We start from the raw sequence: 18488 nt of genomic DNA on the forward strand, positions 1-18488 counted from the left end.
TTTCTTCCTCCTTGAAAAATGCAGTAGAGTTGTCTTGACTTGCATGGTTATGAATGTTAATATTTGTCATGTTACCCAGCCCTTCTTAAAATTCAAGCTATGATATTTGTTTTCTTAGTCACTCAAAATCTGTTCAGCAAAGTTCAAGATACTTACAGAGGAAAGGACTGGATCCTAAACTCTGTGAGCAGTGCTCTTTGTTAGAAACCTCATGCATGCTTGTGCAAACCATTATTCCTGGATATCTACAGAGATGCACCTCACGAATGTATGGTTACAGTCTGCTCTAGCGGCTGCCTACCAAGTAGTCCCAAAGAATAATTTTTATTTTATCCATTAATATCTTTATTGGTCATTTACAGGGGTGTATTCAATTGACATAAAGTCACTTTAAGCCTTTCTAGATCTCCCGCAGGCAGTGGATGCGTATGTTCTGGATTGTGTCCAGATTGAAGGTTGGCTTATTCAGACTGTGTTTTCCCCTTCACAGAGTCTGTCCTAACAGATCTGTCCTTTCCAGATATTTTTGGCTAGCTGAATAGAGACAGCTGCAAATGTGCAGAAAGCACTAATAGATTTTTGCCATGTGGAAAGACGGGAATCAATCAGGAATACTCTAATGACTTAGTATTATGTGGCTATGATGAAGGGCCTATGTTCTATGTGGCACATTTTAGACTATGAATTATGTGATGAGGCAGCAGAGATGCTCACTCAGGAAGGTATGTCAGAGCCAACACCTCCTCTTTTTTTCCAGTCTCTTTCACCTTGTTGCTTGGCAAGCGTGGAACCCTCTGCTTCTTTTTCTTTTCTCTGTGCTAGAAGCAGAGACCAGAAGAGGGACAAGGCGGGAAGGTGGAAAGAAGGATAAAGGGGAAAAAATGAGTAACATTTTCAAAAGGAACCTGGGCATTTAAGTGCCTGAGTCTCACTGAAAGTCAGTAGGACTTCAGCTCCTAAGTCATTTAAGTGCTTTCACATTTTTTACCCAAGGATTATCATAAAGAACTGAGGCTAGGGACCTGGAGCTAACTGCCTGAGTTTAAGAGCCAAGCCAAGACTTCTGCCTTGCTTCTAGGCCTCCTTCCCAATTCTCCTCTGGGCAGGCCCCAGGATTTCCCAGACTACCAGCAGCATCTCAGGCAAAATCTCCTTCACAGACAAACTTTTCCTCTGCTACTCCACATATGAAAGAGATGGCCTGGCTTTTCATATGCCTCCCCCTCTCAAAGCTGGAGCAAGGAGAGCCCCTGTGGTTCTTTAGGGACTCTGGGAAAGGGAGGGCTAGTTCCCTTCTCTCCTCACTCTTATGGCTGAGATCCCAGCTGGGGTTGAGATTGGGGTTTCTCTTCTGTCTTTCTCCAAGGCCCTGCTGCCCCTGTGAGCCTCTGCCTCAGGCTCCTCTCTTCCCATGTTTCTCCCATTTGGAAGAGCTGTTGATCTACTAGCAGCTACTGTGTAGCAGGGTTTGCTGCCCATTCTGCCACTTTTCGTCCCTGCTAGCTCTGTGGCCTCTCCAGCTGCCCTCAATTCTTGATCCCCTTCCTGCATGCAGCTGGCAGTGTTGTCTTGCTCTTTTGCTTGCCCCCTACCGCCCACCTTAGCTCCCCTATCTCACTAGAGCAAAGAGCAGGCCACTTGACCAGAGACTTCTCTGCACATTGGCCAGAGAAGGCTGCCTCTTTGGGTAGGAAATCTATAGGGCTGCTGTTTGGTCCGTGCCCCTTACATTTGTGTCACATTATAAAACTTGAAATCAATTAGAAGTATGGTTACAATATGCATGCAAATGAGATGATGTCTTTGAGCTCCTGCCAACTGGCCAGAATGGCCTGTGGTGCAGATTTAGGTAACCCCTGCTTCAATATGTCCACTTCTTCATGGCTAGGGCTCTTTCTCCCCCAGCCATGCAGAGCATCACCTCCTGGAGCCTGTACACTGGAGTCAAGGTTCACCCAGGTTCACCAGTCCACATACAAGCACAGTGCTGTAGGAGCAAAGCAATTGCTGTGGGCAGAAGACTTGTTTTGAATGGTTGATGTAGAGATGAACTTATTACAAGTGATTAGTGACATCTGCAAATTTAATCTGAATGATTGTCATTTTATTTGTATCAACTTAACACCTAGGAACCCTAGTCATGGACCAGGACCCCATTATGCTGGGCACAGAACAAAAACAACAGTCCCTGCCCCATGGAGCTAACAGTCTAAATAAGATTTACAATTAAACTGCTAACTTCTTTGGCTTGTTTGTGTGAGCACTATGATTTTTGGCTTAAGAGGCAAATTTTGTTTTTGGCTCCCATACTGCTGATGTGTTTCCCTGCATTGGGTTCTACAAAGATCCTGAGGGAGAAGAGAGCAAAATACTGGGTTACTAGGCACAAATTGTCATCTCTTCTAGAAGAAGAATCTGTTGGAGCAATAGTAATCTGTTCATTGGCTCTCTCATTAGCCTTTGGTGATACATGTTCATTGGGGGAGGCTGAAGGAACTTTGAAAGAAATTTGAAGAGATTTTTTGGTGTCTTTATTTCTAGGTATGAACGTTCTGTTTCTGATAACAAAGCGTTAATGGTAGTAACAGAAGACCCACTATTGTATATTTCTCCACCACCCTGTCAGCCACTGATCAACCGGACTGAGTCTCTCAGGTTAGCAAACATTGATTTCCAAGTGTGTGTTTTTTAGTTTGTAATTGTTGTGTGAATTCTGTGTAGATGAAAGGTGCCAGACTGGTGGCCAAGGTGCCTGGCATTTCTTTGTTTATATCCATACTAGATACATTGTGGTCAGTGGCAACACAAGCTTCCCCATTGTTCTACAGGTGTGTTTGAATCCTGGTTTAGCTGGCATCTGTAAGTTACAGATGTGGGAAACCCAATATAAACTGGGTTGCTTTAAATGGATCTTAGTGTGTTAGACCGGTGTAACTTTGGGTGTGGACACTCTAACATCCATTTACACCAACCTGACCTATATCAGGTTACCGACACCTCTAACTTATAAGTGCAAGCTAAACCAATAGAAGCCATGCTTAAACCAATGTTAAAGTGGCCACACGCAATGTTGCACTGGTTTAATTAACTCAGTTTAACTTTTCACCTTTAGTTAAACCAGTGCGCTGTTTTGTACCAGGGTGTAGACAGTCTGACCTAGTAGTCAGAGAAGGAGTGAGGTTTAGTGGGCGGTGCTGGTGTCCAGATAGGGGAACCAAGCCAAGGGGTCAGCACCAGAATCAACTGCCAGTTACTAGATCCAGGAAACAAAGCTGAGGGTCAGAACCAAGGTCAGATACCAAATGCCAGAGCCAAGGGTCAAGTTTGAATCAGGGTCAGAGGCCGGGGTCGGAGCCAGGACTGGTCACTAATGATTGGAGGTGAGGTGTAAGGGGAGGAACTTGAGGAGAGGCACGGAGCAGGAGCATGGTGGGAACAGGGGCGAGGCAGGAGCATAGCAGGAATCAGGAACAGGGTTGGGTGCGGGAGGCAGGCACAAGCAGGGTCCAATGCAGCCACAATAGGAAAACACCTTGTTGCTTGGATAAATTTCCTGTGCCGTCTTCTGGCTCAAATAGTATGGATGGACCAATCAGTGGAGCTGGGTGATCCTCCAATCAGGGCTCCCATGGATGGCGCCTTGGCTGAGGCCATAGTCCTACTAGCTCCCCAGCCCATCAGATTTCAGCAGCCATCGGGTGCAGCCCAGAACACAGTGGCTCTCTGGGGACTCCCAGGCCTGGGTTCAAGACCCAAGATGTCACATGCATCTTTTGTGTATGGACTAGGCCTTAGCTCCCACTTGCTCAGCTGACTTGCCTCCCTTTAACCTATGAGACATGCTGGATTGTCCCATAATGCATTTGAGCAGGCAGCAATGCAGTAAGGATGGTGGCTTGCACTTGATGGGATCAGAGGATTCCCTAGGATGCTGGCCCAGTGCTGCATCAGCAGCCGGAACCACCTACTTGTCAAGCATATGCCTTCCCCCCAAGTCAAGGGGCTCTCATGAGCATCTATTCTGCCTGCCTCCCGGCAAAAAGAAACATTGGGGGTTTGTCCTGCGCTTAGCACAAATGAACTAGAATCCTGGGACTGTTTCCAACAGAAAGCAGCTACTTCTCCTTCCCGGCAATTCAGCAGACCCCACTCTTAATAGCAGCACTGGCTTGAGCTTTCATCCTCTGTTGAATTGAGAACAGCTGAGAGGTAGCTGCATGGAGAGGATGTGGAGCCATCCTTTTTGGCTGCTAGGAAAGTGGAGCAGCAAGCAGGGAGCTGGGAATGGGCTACTGAGCACTGGAGATTATTGGCCTTCACGCATACGAAGAGGTCAGTTCCTGGTGTGGGAGGGAGAGGGGGATTATCTGTGGAGTTTAGGGTAGGAAAGGTGAGGAAAGCATTCATGGGGAGCAAGAAGAGCCATGGAGAGTAAAGAGAGAGGGGTGGCAATTGGAAGAGGGAGCAATTTTTTCCAATTGCCCAGAAAGTCCAGTGTATTTCTCTGCAGGATGGGGAACTCTAGGTGACTTATTTACTTTTTTCTCTGTTATATAAGAAAAGTTCCCTGTCTTCCCTATCCCCTGTCCTAAGATAATCAGAGACTCCCAATGAGATGGTCGAGTTCAGGATCCTGACACAAGGAAGAAAGGAGAGCAGCAGAATACGGACCCTGGACTTCAGAAAAGCAGACTTTGACTCCCTCAGGGAACAGATGGGCAGGATCCCCTGGGAGAATAACATGAAGGGGAAAGGAGTCCAGGAGAGCTGGCTGTATTTTAAAGAATCCTTATTGAGGTTCCAGGAAAAAACCATCCCAATGTGTAGAAAGAATAGTAAATATGGCAGGCGACCAACTTGGCTTAACAGTGAAATCCTTGCTGACCTTAAACGCAAAAAAGAAGCTTACAAGAAGTGGAAGATTGGACAAATGACCAGGGAGGAGTATAAAAATATTGCTCAGGCATGCAGGAGTGAAATCAGGAAGGCCAAATCACACTTGGAATTGCAGCTAGCAAGAGATGTTAAGAGTAACACGAAGGGTTTCTTCAGGTATGTTAGCAACAAAAAGAAAGTCAAGGAAAGTGTGGGCCCCTTACTGAATGAGGGAGGCAACCTAGTAACAGAGGATGTGGAAAAAGCTAATGTACTCAATGCTTTTTTTGCCTCTGTCTTCACGAACAAGGTCAGCTCCCAGACTGCTGCACTGGGCAGCACAGTATGGGGAGAAGGTGACCAGCCCTCTGTGGAGAAAGAAGTGGTTCGGGACTATTTAGAAAAACTGGACGAGCACAAGTCCATGGGGCCGGATGCGCTGCATCTGAGGGTGCTAAAGGAGTTGGCGGATGTGATTGCAGAGCCATTGGCCATTATCTTTGAAAACTCATGGTGATCGGGGGAGGTCCCGGATGACTGGAAAAAGGCTAATGTAGTGCCCATCTTTGAAAAAGGGAAGAAGGAGGATCTGGGGAACTACAGGCCAGTCAGCCTCACCTCGGTCCCTGGAAAAATCATGGAACAGGTCCTCAAGGAATCAATTCTGAAGCACTTAGAGGAGAGGAAAGTGATCAGGAACAGTCAGCATGGATTCACCAAGGGCAAGTCATGCCTGACTAACCTAATTGCCTTCTATGAGGAGATAACTGACTCTGTGGATGAGGGGAAAGCAGTGGATGTGTCATTCCTTGACTTTAGCAAAGCTTTTGATACGGTCTCCCACAGTATTCTTGCCAGCAAGTTAAAGAAGTATGGGCTGGATGAATGGACTATAAGGTGGATAGAAAGCTGGCTAGATCGTCAGGCTCAACGGGTAGTGATCAATGGCTCCATGTCTAGTTGGCAGCCAGTTTCAAGTGGAGTGCCCCAGGGGTCAGTCCTGGGGCCGGTTTTGTTCAATATCTTAATTAATGATCTGGAGGATGGCATGGACTGCACTCTCAGCAAGTTTGCAGGTGACACTAAACTGGGAGGAGTGGGAGATATGCTGGAGGGTAGGGATAGGATACAGAGGGACCTAGACAAATTAGAGGATTGGGCCAAAAGAAACCTGATGAGGTTCAACAAGGACAAGTGCAGAGTCCTGCACTTAGGACGGAAGAATCCCATGCACTGTTACAGACTAGGGACCGAATGGCTAGGAAGCAGTTCTGCAGATAAGGACCTAGGGGTTACAGTGGAGGAGAAGCTGGATATGAGTCAACAGTGTGCCATTGTTGCCAAGAAGGCTAACGGCATTTGGGGCTGTATAAGTAGGGACGTGATCATTCCCCTCTATTCGACATTGGTGAGGCCTCATCTGGAGTACTGTGTCCAGTTTTAGGCCCCACACTACAAGAAGGATGTGGAAAAATTGGAAAGAGTCCAGCGGAGGGCAACAAAAATGATTAGGGGGCTGGAGCACATGACTTATGAGGAGAGGCTGAGGGAACTGGGATTGTTTAGTCTGCGGAAGAGAAGAATGAGCGGGGGGTTTGATAGCGGCTTTCAACTACCTGAAAGGGGGTTCCAAAGAGGATGGATCTAGACTGTTCTCAGTGGTACCTGATGACAGAACAAGGAGTAATGGTCTCAAGTTGCAGTGGGGGAGATTAGGTTGGATATTAGGAAAAACTTTTTCACTAGGAGGGTGGTGAAGCACTGGAATGGGTTACCTAGGGAGGTGGTGGAATCTCCTTCCTTAGAGGTTTTTAAGGTCAGGCTTGACAAAGCACTGGCTGGGATGATTTAGTTGGGAATTGGTCCTGCTTTGAGCAGGGGGTTGGACTAGATGACCTCCTGAGGTCCCTTCCAACCCTGATATTCTATGATTCTATGAATTCCCCTGGAGGCACTGGGACCCTCCATTCTGATGCTGTCAGGTGGGATATTGACTTTCACTCACCATCAGCCTTTGCTCACTTGGAACCAGCAGCCTAGCCTACTCACTGCTATAGACTAGTAACAATCATAAAACATTGTAACAATTCTCTGAGCCATCCAGTCCACCACAGATCTGCCTGTGTGGAAGTGTCCAAAGCTTTTTCATTAATCAAATTATGCAGTTGGAAAATTTATTATAAAATGGATTTAGAGGCCAGTTAAAGACAGAGATACACAGGTCATGACTTTTTCCCTTCAACATCATAAAGTAAACAAAGATATAATTGAAGTAGCTAATACTTTCTTTGCCTTGATGGAAGAACTGGAATTGTGTGGTTTCTAAAGACATGAATTCATCACTGCATATTTTTTCTTTTCTTCTTTTTTTCCCCTTTACTCTGTTAAATTAATTTTTTGAGTATTTAATGGAATTTTATTCTTGAGTTGGTAGCCTTGTGATTTAAATTCTCAATATACCCCTATTGTTTTCAGGATTCGTGTTTATTTAATTATATATAGGAACCACTGTAGGTGGAAAAATCCAGTCCAATATTAACACATGGCAGATACTTAGCTATGAATTCTCTTTGAACATGTGACTAACATTAATGCCCCAGTGTTAAAAGGAACACAATATAAAATGTTAAGATGAACAAAACCCTAACATTAAGTCACAATACTTTTCAGGTGGATTGTTAAAATGCTGCTCAAAACCCAAGACATTTTGACTCCTCTTTTAAAGACATGCCTAATTTAATGTTGCATTTTACAGATTAAATCATGAACTTCGAGGGTGGGTTCATAGGCATGAAGTGGAAAGGACAAGGTCTAGAAGAATGTCAAATAACCAGCAGCAGAAAACACGAGTTGTCCAGGTAGGTTTGTACTGTTGAATCATTAGCAACACAAATTAACTGCTGGCAACATGACCAGCTTTCCTGAGACACGGCTCATTCCACAAGGCTTTTGTGTGTAGTGAAACTTATCAAAGTTTAAATGTTAAAGAAAGCTGCAGATTGGTAGAGCAAAGGGTTAACATACTAGTTATTTCTGGAGTCCCTGGTTAATAGAATCATAGAAGATTAAGGTTGGAAGAGACCTCAGGAGGTCATCTAGTCCAACCCCCTGCTCAAAGCGGGACCAGCCCCAACTAAATCATCCCAGCAAGGGCTTTGTCAAGCTGGGCCTTAAAAACCTCTAAGGATGGAGATTCCACTACCTCCCTAGGTAACCCATTCCAGTGCTTCACCACCCTACTAGTGAAATAGTTTTTCCTCCTATCCAACCTAGACCTCCCCCACTGCAACTTGAGAGCATTGCTTCTTATTCTGTCATCTGCCACCACTGAAAACAGCCTAGCTCCATCCTCTTTGGAACCCCCCTTCAGGTAGTTGAAGGCTGCTATCAAATCCCCCCTCACTCTTCTCTTCTGCAGACTAAATAAGCCCAGTTCCCTCAGCCTCTCCTCATAAGTCATGTGCCCCATGTGCCCCTAATCATTTTCGTGGCCCTCCGCTGGATTCTCTCCAATTTGTCCACATCCTTTTTGTATTGGGGTGCTCCAAACTGGACGCAATACTCCAGATGTGGGCTCACGAGTGCCGAATAGAGGGGAATAATCACGTCTCTCGATCTGCTGGCAATGCTCCTACTGATGCAGCCCAATATGCAGTTAGCCTTCTTGGCAACAAGGGCACACTGCTGACTCATATCCAGCTTCTCGTCCACTGTAATCCGTAGGTCCTTTTCTGCAGAACTGCTGCTTAGCCAGTCAGTCCCCAGCCTGTAGCAGTGCATGGGATTCTTTCGTCCTTAGTGCAGAACTCTGCACTTGTCCTTGTTGAACCTCATCAGATTTCTTTTGGCCCAATTCTCCAATTTGTCTAGGTCACTCTGGACCCTATCCCTACCCTCCAGTGTATCTCCACTGGGGGGTAGTGTCATCTGTGAACTTGCTGAGGGTGCAATTAATCTCATCATCGAGATCATTAATAAAGGTGTTGAACAAAACTGGCCCCAGGACCGACCCCTGGGGCACTCCGCTTGATATTGGTTCAAATCTCAACTCGTTGAAGTTTACAACCAAAAATGGTCTCACCTTAAGTTCGTGCCAGATATTCGTCCACAATCACAGAACTGCCATACAGTTTGGCATGGTTGTAAGCTGCTGTTCAAGGGATGCCAGGACTGGCGTAGCAGTGGATTTGGCAGATAAGGATTGAGTGGTGTTACAAGAGCTGTGAAGGAAAGCTGTAGATACCTCCTCGACTCTATGCCTTGCTTGAGTCTTGTCTTTTGTGAATAGTAAAATCAATATAAATAAACTTTCAAGAAAGAGACCCAAAGGAGAGTGTTGAGACTGTAAATTTTTTTTTACTTAACCTAATACATGTGGTTACCTTTATATCTGCAATGATTCCTTTTATTTCTCTATGCTTGGTGTTATAGGCTGAGCTGGCAGCAACGTCTATAGTTAAGATTGCCTGACTCTTTCCAGCATAAGTCACTGTTTTCAGATGGTTTTTACTTTGCCAGATTTTAAGTATTCAGGCTGAATTTTTCCATGCTTGCACTCTGCTTCAGGGTGAACTAAAAAAAAAAAAAATCATCAAAATTGGTTCAGCCATTTGAAAGAACAAGATTATGCAAAACAACCTTTTTCCCTGTTTTAAGAAAATATTTTCAGCCATTTAATTGAAAAGTTTTAGTATCTGTGTACTTTGGAGCAGGAATTTGAAATTTGGTGAGGAGATGGTCCTAGGGCCAGGGAGGTGCTTTTGGCTGACTTAATGAAAATCCATCCAGCATTGGCAGAATTATAGGCTTCTGAAAATTGTCATATGCATAGGCCCAATAAAGCTTTTTAGAGGCTTGCTGCAAAAATCTCTGAAGATTCCATCTGCACTAAACATATTTCCAGCTCTGCTGACTTTGATCTGCACCAAGGGTACTTCCAGGGCCCACTCAGCCTCCTACATGGCCCAGGCCCAGAGCTAGAGCTCCAGAGAGGATGAAGGTGCAGCAGCAGCAATGTGCCCCTCCTTCACCCTTGGTGTAGGAGCCAGGGGGAAACCTTCCACTGATGGGTAGTGTGAATTCTGTGCACTTAACAGTCCTTATTATCAAGTTACTTTACCTTAGGAGCAGGGAGAGCATCAGTCTCACCAGTTTACAGATTTTGCACAGAAGTAGCGCAGAGTCACTTCTGGGAGAGCTGGGAATGGACTCCTGTCTCTAATATCACAGATCCAAGTCTCATCCAAAGGCTCATTGTGCCAAATCAATGTGCTTGGGTGTGCTGTCTATAATCCTAGACCACACTCCTCTTCAGAACCAGAAGTTTCATAGATTCGTGGATTTCCAGGCCAGAAGAGACCACGATGATTATCTAGTCTGATCTCTTACATAACACAGGCCACGGAACTTCCCTGAAATAATTTGTGTTGGAACTAGAGCAGATCTCTTAGAAAAATATCCAATCATAGAAGATTAGGGTTGGAAGAGACCTCAGGAGGACATCTAGTCCAACCCCCTGCTCAAAGCAGGACCAATCCCCAACTAAATCATCCCAGCCAGGGCTTTGTTAAGTCGGGCCTTAAAAATTTCTAAGGATGGAGATTCCACCACCTCCCCAGGTAACCCATTCCAGTGCTTAAACACCCTTCTAGTGAAATAGTGTTTCCTAATATCCAACCTAGACCTCCCCCACTGCAACTTGAGAGCATTGCTTCTTGTTCTGTCATCTGCCACCACTGAGAACACCCTAGCTCCATCCTCTTTGGAACCCCTTAACCAATCTTAATTTAAAAATTGCCAGTAATGGTAAATCCATGATAAATTGTTTCAATGGTTAATTACCTTCAGAGCTAAAGCCTTATTTCCAGTCTGAAATAGAAGCTAGGAATTCTGACTGAATCCCAACAGTCCTCTGCTGTTTAGCAAATAATTGTGCGAGTCACTGCGTTCTCTCTCTCTAATGGCTTGTCCATACAGAGGATAGCGGCCTGCTACTGCAGCTTGTTACTCCTTTAGTTCAAGCAGTAGAGGTTTGTGCTGTGCTCTGGAGCTTAGGAGGTTCAAATCCTGCCGATGATCCATGAAGGTCATGATGTTTCCATTTGATAGAATTTCTGTGTTTTTCAGTTTCCTTTAAAAAAAAAAAAATACCTAGGAAATTACATTTTAAAACTATGTTTGCAAAGCCAAATACTCAAAAGTTAAAAGAATTAATGTAGCCTGTAAAAGCTAATTCATCCCCTTATGCATATGCATTATGATGATACAGCCTAATTATATGATCATTTACTCTTTTTTGTGCTGCAATAGCCAGACTCATTCAATACACAAGTTGGACAGAGAATGAGGCAGAGGGTTGAAAACAGTGAGATGGCATTGAGGCTGCATGAGGGGTCCAAATTATAGCTGCATTGGCAACCTTAATTCAGGCATTTCCTAATTGAGTGTTTGATTTTGCATCCTGAATGTTTTATTTTTTAATGAAGTTTTTACATGCAGTAGGAAATACTTTGAATACTACAGAACTCCTGAGCTCAAGCGGTGCGCTGGCCTCAGCTTCCCAAGTAGCTAGGAAGTACTGAGGTTTAGTAAATAGCAAATCTTATATAATTTTAAGAACAAGATTTCTAAAAAAATTGTCCTTGTTCAATAAGAATTTCCAGCTGCTAAATTTCAATAAGTTAAAACACATTAAAAGGTTTAACTTTTAATATGTATGCAGTTGCCACAGGGATGTTTTGGGATTATGAAGGGGATGGGAGGTAGTTCACAAGGCAAACTTATGTTCAAATAAGATGCACGCTATGAAAGTGTTTGGGAAACGCTCACTGAAGGGAATTGGCGAGATTGAGGTGCTGCACTGTAGAACTCAGTAGGAATCAGTAGGATGATGATGCAGTTAACTCATGCGATTAACCCAAAAAAATTAATCCTGATTAATGGCAGTTATAACAATAGAATACCAATTGAAATTTATTAAATACTTCTGGATGTTTGTCTACGTTTTCAATATTGATTTCAATTACAACACAGAATACAAAGTGCACAGCACTCACTTTATATTATTATTTTTGATTACAAATATATGCACTATAAAAATGATAAATAAAAGAAATAGTATTTTTCAATTCACCTCATAAAGTACTGAAGTGCAGTCTCTTTATTGGGAAACTTACAAATGCAGATTTTTTTTTTCGTTACATAACTGCACTCAAAAACAAAACAGTGTAAAACTTTAGAGCCTACAAGTCCACTCAGTCCTACTACTTATTCTGACAATCACTAAGACAAATTTGTTTACACTGACGGGAAGTACTGCTGCCTGCTTATTATTTACGTCACCTGAAAGTGAGAACAGGCATTTGCATGGCTCTTTTGTAGCCAGCGTTGCATGGTACTTACATGCCAGATATGGTAAACCAGTGATTCTCCAACTTTTGTACTGGTGACCCCTTTCACATAGAAAGCCTCTGAGTGCGACCCCCCCTTATAAATTAAAAACACTTTTTTAATGTATTTAACACCATTATAAATGCTGGAGGCAAAGCGGGGGTTTGGGATGCAGGCTGACAGCTTGTGACCCCCCACATAATAACCTCCCGACCCCCAATTTGAGAACCCCTGTGTTAAACATTAGCCTGCCCCTTCATGCTTCGGCCACCATTCCAGAGGACATGCTTCCATGATGATGATGCTCGTTAAAAAAACAATGCATCAATTAAATTTGTGACTGCACTCCTTGGGGGGAAAATTCTATGTTTCCTGCTCTGTTTTACCCGCATTCTGCCATATATTTCATGTTACAGCAGTCTCAGATGACCCAGCACATGTTGTTCATTTTAAGAACACTTTCACTGCAGATTTGACATAACGCAAAGAAGGTACCAATGTGAGATTTCTAAAAATAGCTACAGCACTCAAACCAAGGTTTCAGAATCTGAAGTGCCTTCTAAATTCTGAGAGGGACGAGGTGTGGAGCACACTTTCAGAAGTCTTAAAAGAGCAACACTCTGATGCAGAAACTACAGAACCCGAACCACCAAAAAAGAAAATCAACCTTCTGCTGGTGGCATCTGACTCAGATAATGAAAATGAACATGTTTCGATCCGCACTGCTTTGGATTGTTATCAAGCAGAACCCGTCATCAGCCTGGACGCATTTCCTCTGGAATGGTGGTTGAAGCACGAAGGGACATATGAATCTTTAGCACATCTGGCACTAAATATCTTGTGATGCCAGCTACAACAATGCCATTAGAATGCCCTTTCTCGCTTTCAGGGGATATTGTAAGCAAGAAGCAGGCAGCATTATCTCCTGCAAATGTAAACAAACTTGTTTGTCTGAGTGATTGGCTGAACAAGAAGTACGACTGAGTGGACTTGTAGGCTCTAAAGTTTTACATTGTTTTGTTTTTGAGTGCAGTTTTATATACATAATTCTATATTTGCAAGTTCAACTTTCATGATAAAGAGATTGCACTACAGTACTTGTAGCAGGTGAATTGAAAAATACGATTTTGTTTTTTTACAGTGCAAACATTTGAAATAAAAAAAATAAATAAAGTGAGCACTGTACACTTTGTATTCTGTGTTGTAATTGAAATAAATATATTTGAAAATGTAGAAAACATCCAAAATATTTAAATAAATGGTATTCTATTATTGTTTAACAGTGCGATTAATCACGATTAATTTTTTTAATCGCACGATTCATCACGATTAATTTTTTTAATCACTTCACAGCCCTAGTTGAAATCTACTGATTGGAATTTTCCCCTCCTGTACTTATGAAAGTACAAGAGAAATTGAAAGTTCCCTTTTTTTTTATAAACTCTGGCTAGCTAGCTCTGTAGACTATGCAAATGTATATAATTGGTTTGCGCAGCTAAGCATATACTACAGCAAACCTTTTAGGTTTAGTGTTATGAGTCCCAGCTTAACATTTTTGTACAGGGATTGCTATTCATGCTTTAAAACACTGCCAAATGGATAAGTTGCTGGTAATAATGCAGGCTCAGAATTAATGAGATCTGTGTTTATGGTTCAGATTTTTAACTTCATCTTCATTGTCAGTAGGCTGAGTATCTGTGAACTTTCCAAACATCTCATTTAATAAAGAGATCTTAATGCAGCATTTAAAAGGATTGAACTGAAGCATCCTGGGCAATGGGACATACACTGTGGGAAATATTTATTAAGTATTAAACCGCCGTTTCCTCTTGTTGGTCTCCCCTGGGAAGTGGTACAACCCCATGGCCCAGAACCTTTAGCAAGCACTAGAAATGTGGTGAAGGGAATAATCTGACATTGCAAGGGAGATGGAGTGGATGTGATCTAATAGGATTTTTCTATCACTGACTTCTGTGATTCCAAGAGATTGTGCCCCACATTGTCCAGCTGTGTCCATCACCTGTGATATTGGGCAGAACGTCTGTAGTGAATTTGGGGATGTGAAGATTTTCCAAGAGGCAGAAGCCCTCAGGGAAAGCATATGAACTGAAGCGGGGTTGATTGTCATCTTGCGTCTCTCGAAAGCATGACTTTTCTTTAGAGTCTGTTTAGTTTAATTCTGAACCCTTTGCTGTAACTAAAGCAGCTTAGCTTAAATTCAGTTACTATTTATAGATTCCAAGGCCAGAAGAGACCATTGTGATCATGTAGTCTGACCTCCTGTATGACACAGGCCAGATAACTGCCCCACAATAATTCCTAGAGCAGATATTTTAGAAAATCATCCAGTCTTGATTTAAAAATTGTCAGTGATGGAGAATCCACCACAACCCCTGATTAGTTATTCCAATGATTAATTACTCTCATTATTAAAAATGTATGCCTTATTCCCAGTCTGAATTTGTCTAGCTTCAACTTCTAGCTGTATTATACTTTCCTCTGCTAGATTGAAGAGCCCATTATTAAATATTTATTCCCCATATAGGTACTTAGAGACTGTGATCAAGACACTCCTTAACCTTCTCTTTCTTAAGCTAAATAGTTTGAGTTGCTTGAATCTATCACTATAAGGCAGGTTTTGTAATCCTTTAGTCATTCTTGAAGCTTTTTTCTAAACCCTTTCCAACTTATTAACAACCTTCTTGAATTGTGGGCAGCAGAATTATTCTACAGGTCCCTTCACACATTATTCCAGCAACAGTCGCACCAGTCCCAATTATAGAGGTAAAATAACCGCTCTACTCCTACTGCGAGTCCCCCATTTATACATTAGCCCTTTTAGCCACAGTGTGACACTGGGAACTCATGTTCAGCTGAATATCCACCTCCCACCCCCCAGTCTATTTCAGAGTTACTTCTTCCCTGGATAGAGTCCCCCATCTTGTAAGTATGGCTTACATTGTGTGTTCCTAGATGTATACATTTACATTTAGCCTTATTAAAATCCACAGCTGCCAAGGTCTGTGCTGTACCATGAATGACGTTTCTTCATGGAGAGCAAAAGTCCCAGGTTTCCCCTCACATGCTCTCATCTCTACTAAACAGTGGGAGGAGGACAAACCACTAGCCTGTAGGCAGACAGGAGTGTGAAGGCTTGGGGGAGTTCTGGGTTTCTCAAAATGTAAAGAAGGTTGTGGGGCCTCATCTGGAAGGAGCAGCGATGGCTACAAGAGGTGAGGAAGTACCAGAACTCCTCTTCCAAGCCAGGAGAAGAAGCAGAGGGTATTAGCGTTGCTGAGTCTTCCTCTCATCTCTGTCCACTGTCTTAGGAGCCACAGAAGAAGGAGGAGGAGCCCTAGGGAGGCACTAGGAGTTGGTGCTGCAGGGCAAGGAGCAGATGAGCAGAGTCTCAAGGCAGCACTTCTTTGAGCAGCCACCGGGAGGGAGAGCAATGAGCAGTGTTTGCAAAGGCACTGTGTAGCGGGGTGGCTACCTCGGTCCTGCCTGAGGGGTTTAAAACAGCCCTGGCAGAGGGCTGGGGCAAAGGGAAAAGCTACTGGGCTGATTGGGGAAGTAGCCACAGCTGGGACGCCCCAATCAGGCCACAGCTGGCCTGTATAAAAAGGCTGGGAGCCAGGAGCTCAGAGTCTCTCTCTGCCTTCAGAGAGAGAAGGGCCTGGCTGCAGGGAGCTAGACACAGAGTACCTGGGTGGAGCAGGACTGGGGAAAGGCTGAGGAGCTGGGGAGCTCCAGCCTGGATAGCCCCAGGCTGCGGCCTAGTGGAAGGCCAAGGGGTACTGGGGGTTGCAGAGGGCAGCCCAGGGCTAGGCCAAGGCACCAGGTCCAAACCCTCCTTGCCAGTGATGAGTGGCCTATACTGCAGTCTGCCCCAGGGAGCGGGGGCTAGTTGGTGACTGGCAGTGGCCTAGTGCTGAGGCAAGGTATGGATAGTGGGTGGGGGTTCCCCTAGGAGGAGAGACCTAGCGTGTGTGTGGGTATTGCCAGGGGGCAGCACCCAGAGCAAGGGGCACCGGGGTCCTGGGAGGGACACGGGGCCAATGCAAAGGACAAGGTGGATCACCGCCCTGCAGAGGGCGCTCCAGAGGGCGCTCCAGAGGCTGGTGAGCTAATTCCCTGGACGACCAGCAGGAGGCGCCGCAGGGGTGAGTCCGGACCTCCCTCTACACACTGCCTCCCACTGCTCGTGGCCAGAGAGGTACTCAGCATCTCCTTCCTGTCAAGCCAAGGGAGGGCTCAGACCATATAAGGCTCTGGGCAGAGTTGGTATAGGGGAAGGGGCTCAGGATTCAGTTGGTTTCCATCAGACTTCATAACCTCCCAAGAATCACTGCTTTCTAGGACAGAGTCCCCCATTCTGTAGGTCTTGTGGCAGCTTAGAGGCTAACAAATTTATTTGGGCATAAGCTTTCATGGGCTAGAACCCACTACATCACATGCGTGGAATGGAAAATACAGGGGCAGGTATAAATACATGAAAAGATGGGAGTTGCCTTACCAAGTGTGAGGTCAGTCTAACAAGACAATTTAATTAACAGTAGGATGCCAAGGGAGGAAAAATAACTTTTGTGGCCCATTCAAACACTTGACAAGAAGGTGTGAGTAACAGTAGGGGGGCATTAGTATGGGGAAATTAGGTTTAGGTTTTGTAATGACCCAACCACTCCCAGTCTTTATTCAGGCCTAATTTGATAGTGTCCAGTTTGCAAATTAATTCCAGTTCTGCAGTTTCACGTTGGAGTCTGTTTTTTAAGTTTTTTTGTTGAAGAATTGCCACTTTTAGGTCTGTTATTGAATAACCAGGGAGATTGAAGTGTTCTCCTACTGGCTTTTGAATGTTTTAATTCCTGATGTCAGATTTGTGTCCATTTATTCTTTTGCGTAGAGACTGTCCGGTTTGGCCAATGTACATGGCAGAGGGGCATTGCTGGCACATGATGGCATATATCACATTTGGTAGATGTGCAGGTGAACGAGCCCCTGATGGTGTGGCTGATGTGGTTAGGTCCTTTGATGGTGTCCCTTGAATAGATCTATGGACAGAGTTGGCGCCAGGGTTTGTTGCAGGGTTTGGTTCCTGGGTTGGTGTTTTTGTTGTGTGGTGTGTAGTTGCTGGTGAGTGTTTGCTTCAGGTTGGGGGGCTGTCTGTAAGTGAGGACTGGCCTGTCTCCCAAGGTCTGTGAGAGTGAGGGATCGTCCTTCAGGATAGGCTTTAGATCCTTGATGATGCGCTGGAGAGGTTTTAGTTGGGGGCTGTAGGTGACAGCTAGTGGCGTTCTGTTACTTTCTTTGTTGGGCCTGTCTTGTAGTAGGTGACTTCTGGGTACCCTTCTGGCCTACTGTTACTCACACCTTCTTGTCAACTATTTGAAATGGGTCACTCTCATTACCACTACAAAAGTTATTTTTCCTCCGTTGATATCCTACTGTTAATTGAATTGTCTTGTTAGACTGACCTCACACTTGGTAAGGCAACTCCCATCTTTTCATGTATTTATACCTGCTCCTGTATTTTCCACTCCATGCATCTGATGAAGTGGGTTCTAGCCCATGAAAGCTTATGCCCAAATAAATTTGTTAGTCTCTAAGGTGCCACAAGGACTTCTCGTTGTTTTTTTGATACAAACTAACTGCTACCACTCTGAAACCATTCTGTAGGTGTGACCTCTGTTCTTCTTTGGGTGCTTGCTCATGTCCATTCCATTGTAGGTTTGTGTGCTCACCACATGCGCCGGTGCCGGAAGTTTTTCTCTCAGTGGTATCCATAGGGTTCCGGCTTTGGCGCCCTCTGGAGTGGCGCGTGTATGCGCCAGTATAAGGGCCACCGCCGGGGCCCCCCTGCCCCTTCAGTTCCTTCTTACCACCAGCAATAGTGCTGAAACTTCCCTTGCCTCGGCAAGCTTTACCTTTTACTATTTTGATTCTACTGTCCCAAAGGACATCCAAAATTGCGTTTCAAGAATGTGTGCAAGCGAGACGTCAAAGAAATGGACATGGATGTGACAACTGGGAAGATCGTACACAAGACCGCAGTCTTTGGAAACAAGAGCTTAACAAAGGTCTCCAGAGTTACGAGAGCAAAGCAGTCCAGCTTAGCAGAGGAGAAAAGAGCTCACAGAAGGCAGAGCCCAAAAGGGTCGAAACATCACCTTTAAATGTGACAGATGTGGCAGAGATTGTCTCTCTCGAGTGGGTCTCTTCAGCCA

At 44.4% G+C, this 18488-nt stretch overlaps 1 protein-coding gene and 1 long non-coding RNA gene across 3 annotated transcripts in view; one reads left to right on the forward strand and one right to left on the reverse strand.

The window, feature by feature from the left end:
* Nucleotides 1-18488, forward strand: part of LOC112104980 (cyclic AMP-dependent transcription factor ATF-6 alpha) — a 362675-nt gene that overhangs the window by 176362 nt on the left and 167825 nt on the right. The window contains exons 11-12 of one of the 2 annotated variants that reach the window (XM_026655320.1): nucleotides 2542-2655; nucleotides 7631-7733. In XM_026655320.1, the coding sequence (XP_026511105.1) occupies nucleotides 2542-2655; nucleotides 7631-7733 (217 nt within the window). The remainder of the gene's footprint in view (nucleotides 1-2541; nucleotides 2656-7630; nucleotides 7734-18488) is intronic. The other variant, XM_026655321.1, reaches the window with a different exon arrangement.
* On the reverse strand, nucleotides 584-10985 carry LOC113407187. The gene is made up of 3 exons (XR_003369953.1): nucleotides 10717-10985; nucleotides 9258-9447; nucleotides 584-818 (listed from the first exon to the last, which is right to left on the reverse strand). It is a non-coding gene; the product is annotated as an uncharacterized LOC113407187 (long non-coding RNA).

The sequence above is a fragment of the Terrapene carolina genome, unplaced genomic scaffold, assembly GCF_002925995.2.
Source record: "Terrapene carolina triunguis isolate 2854851 unplaced genomic scaffold, T_m_triunguis-2.0 Scaffold210, whole genome shotgun sequence".
In the NCBI taxonomy this organism is placed as follows: domain Eukaryota; kingdom Metazoa; phylum Chordata; order Testudines; family Emydidae; genus Terrapene; species Terrapene triunguis.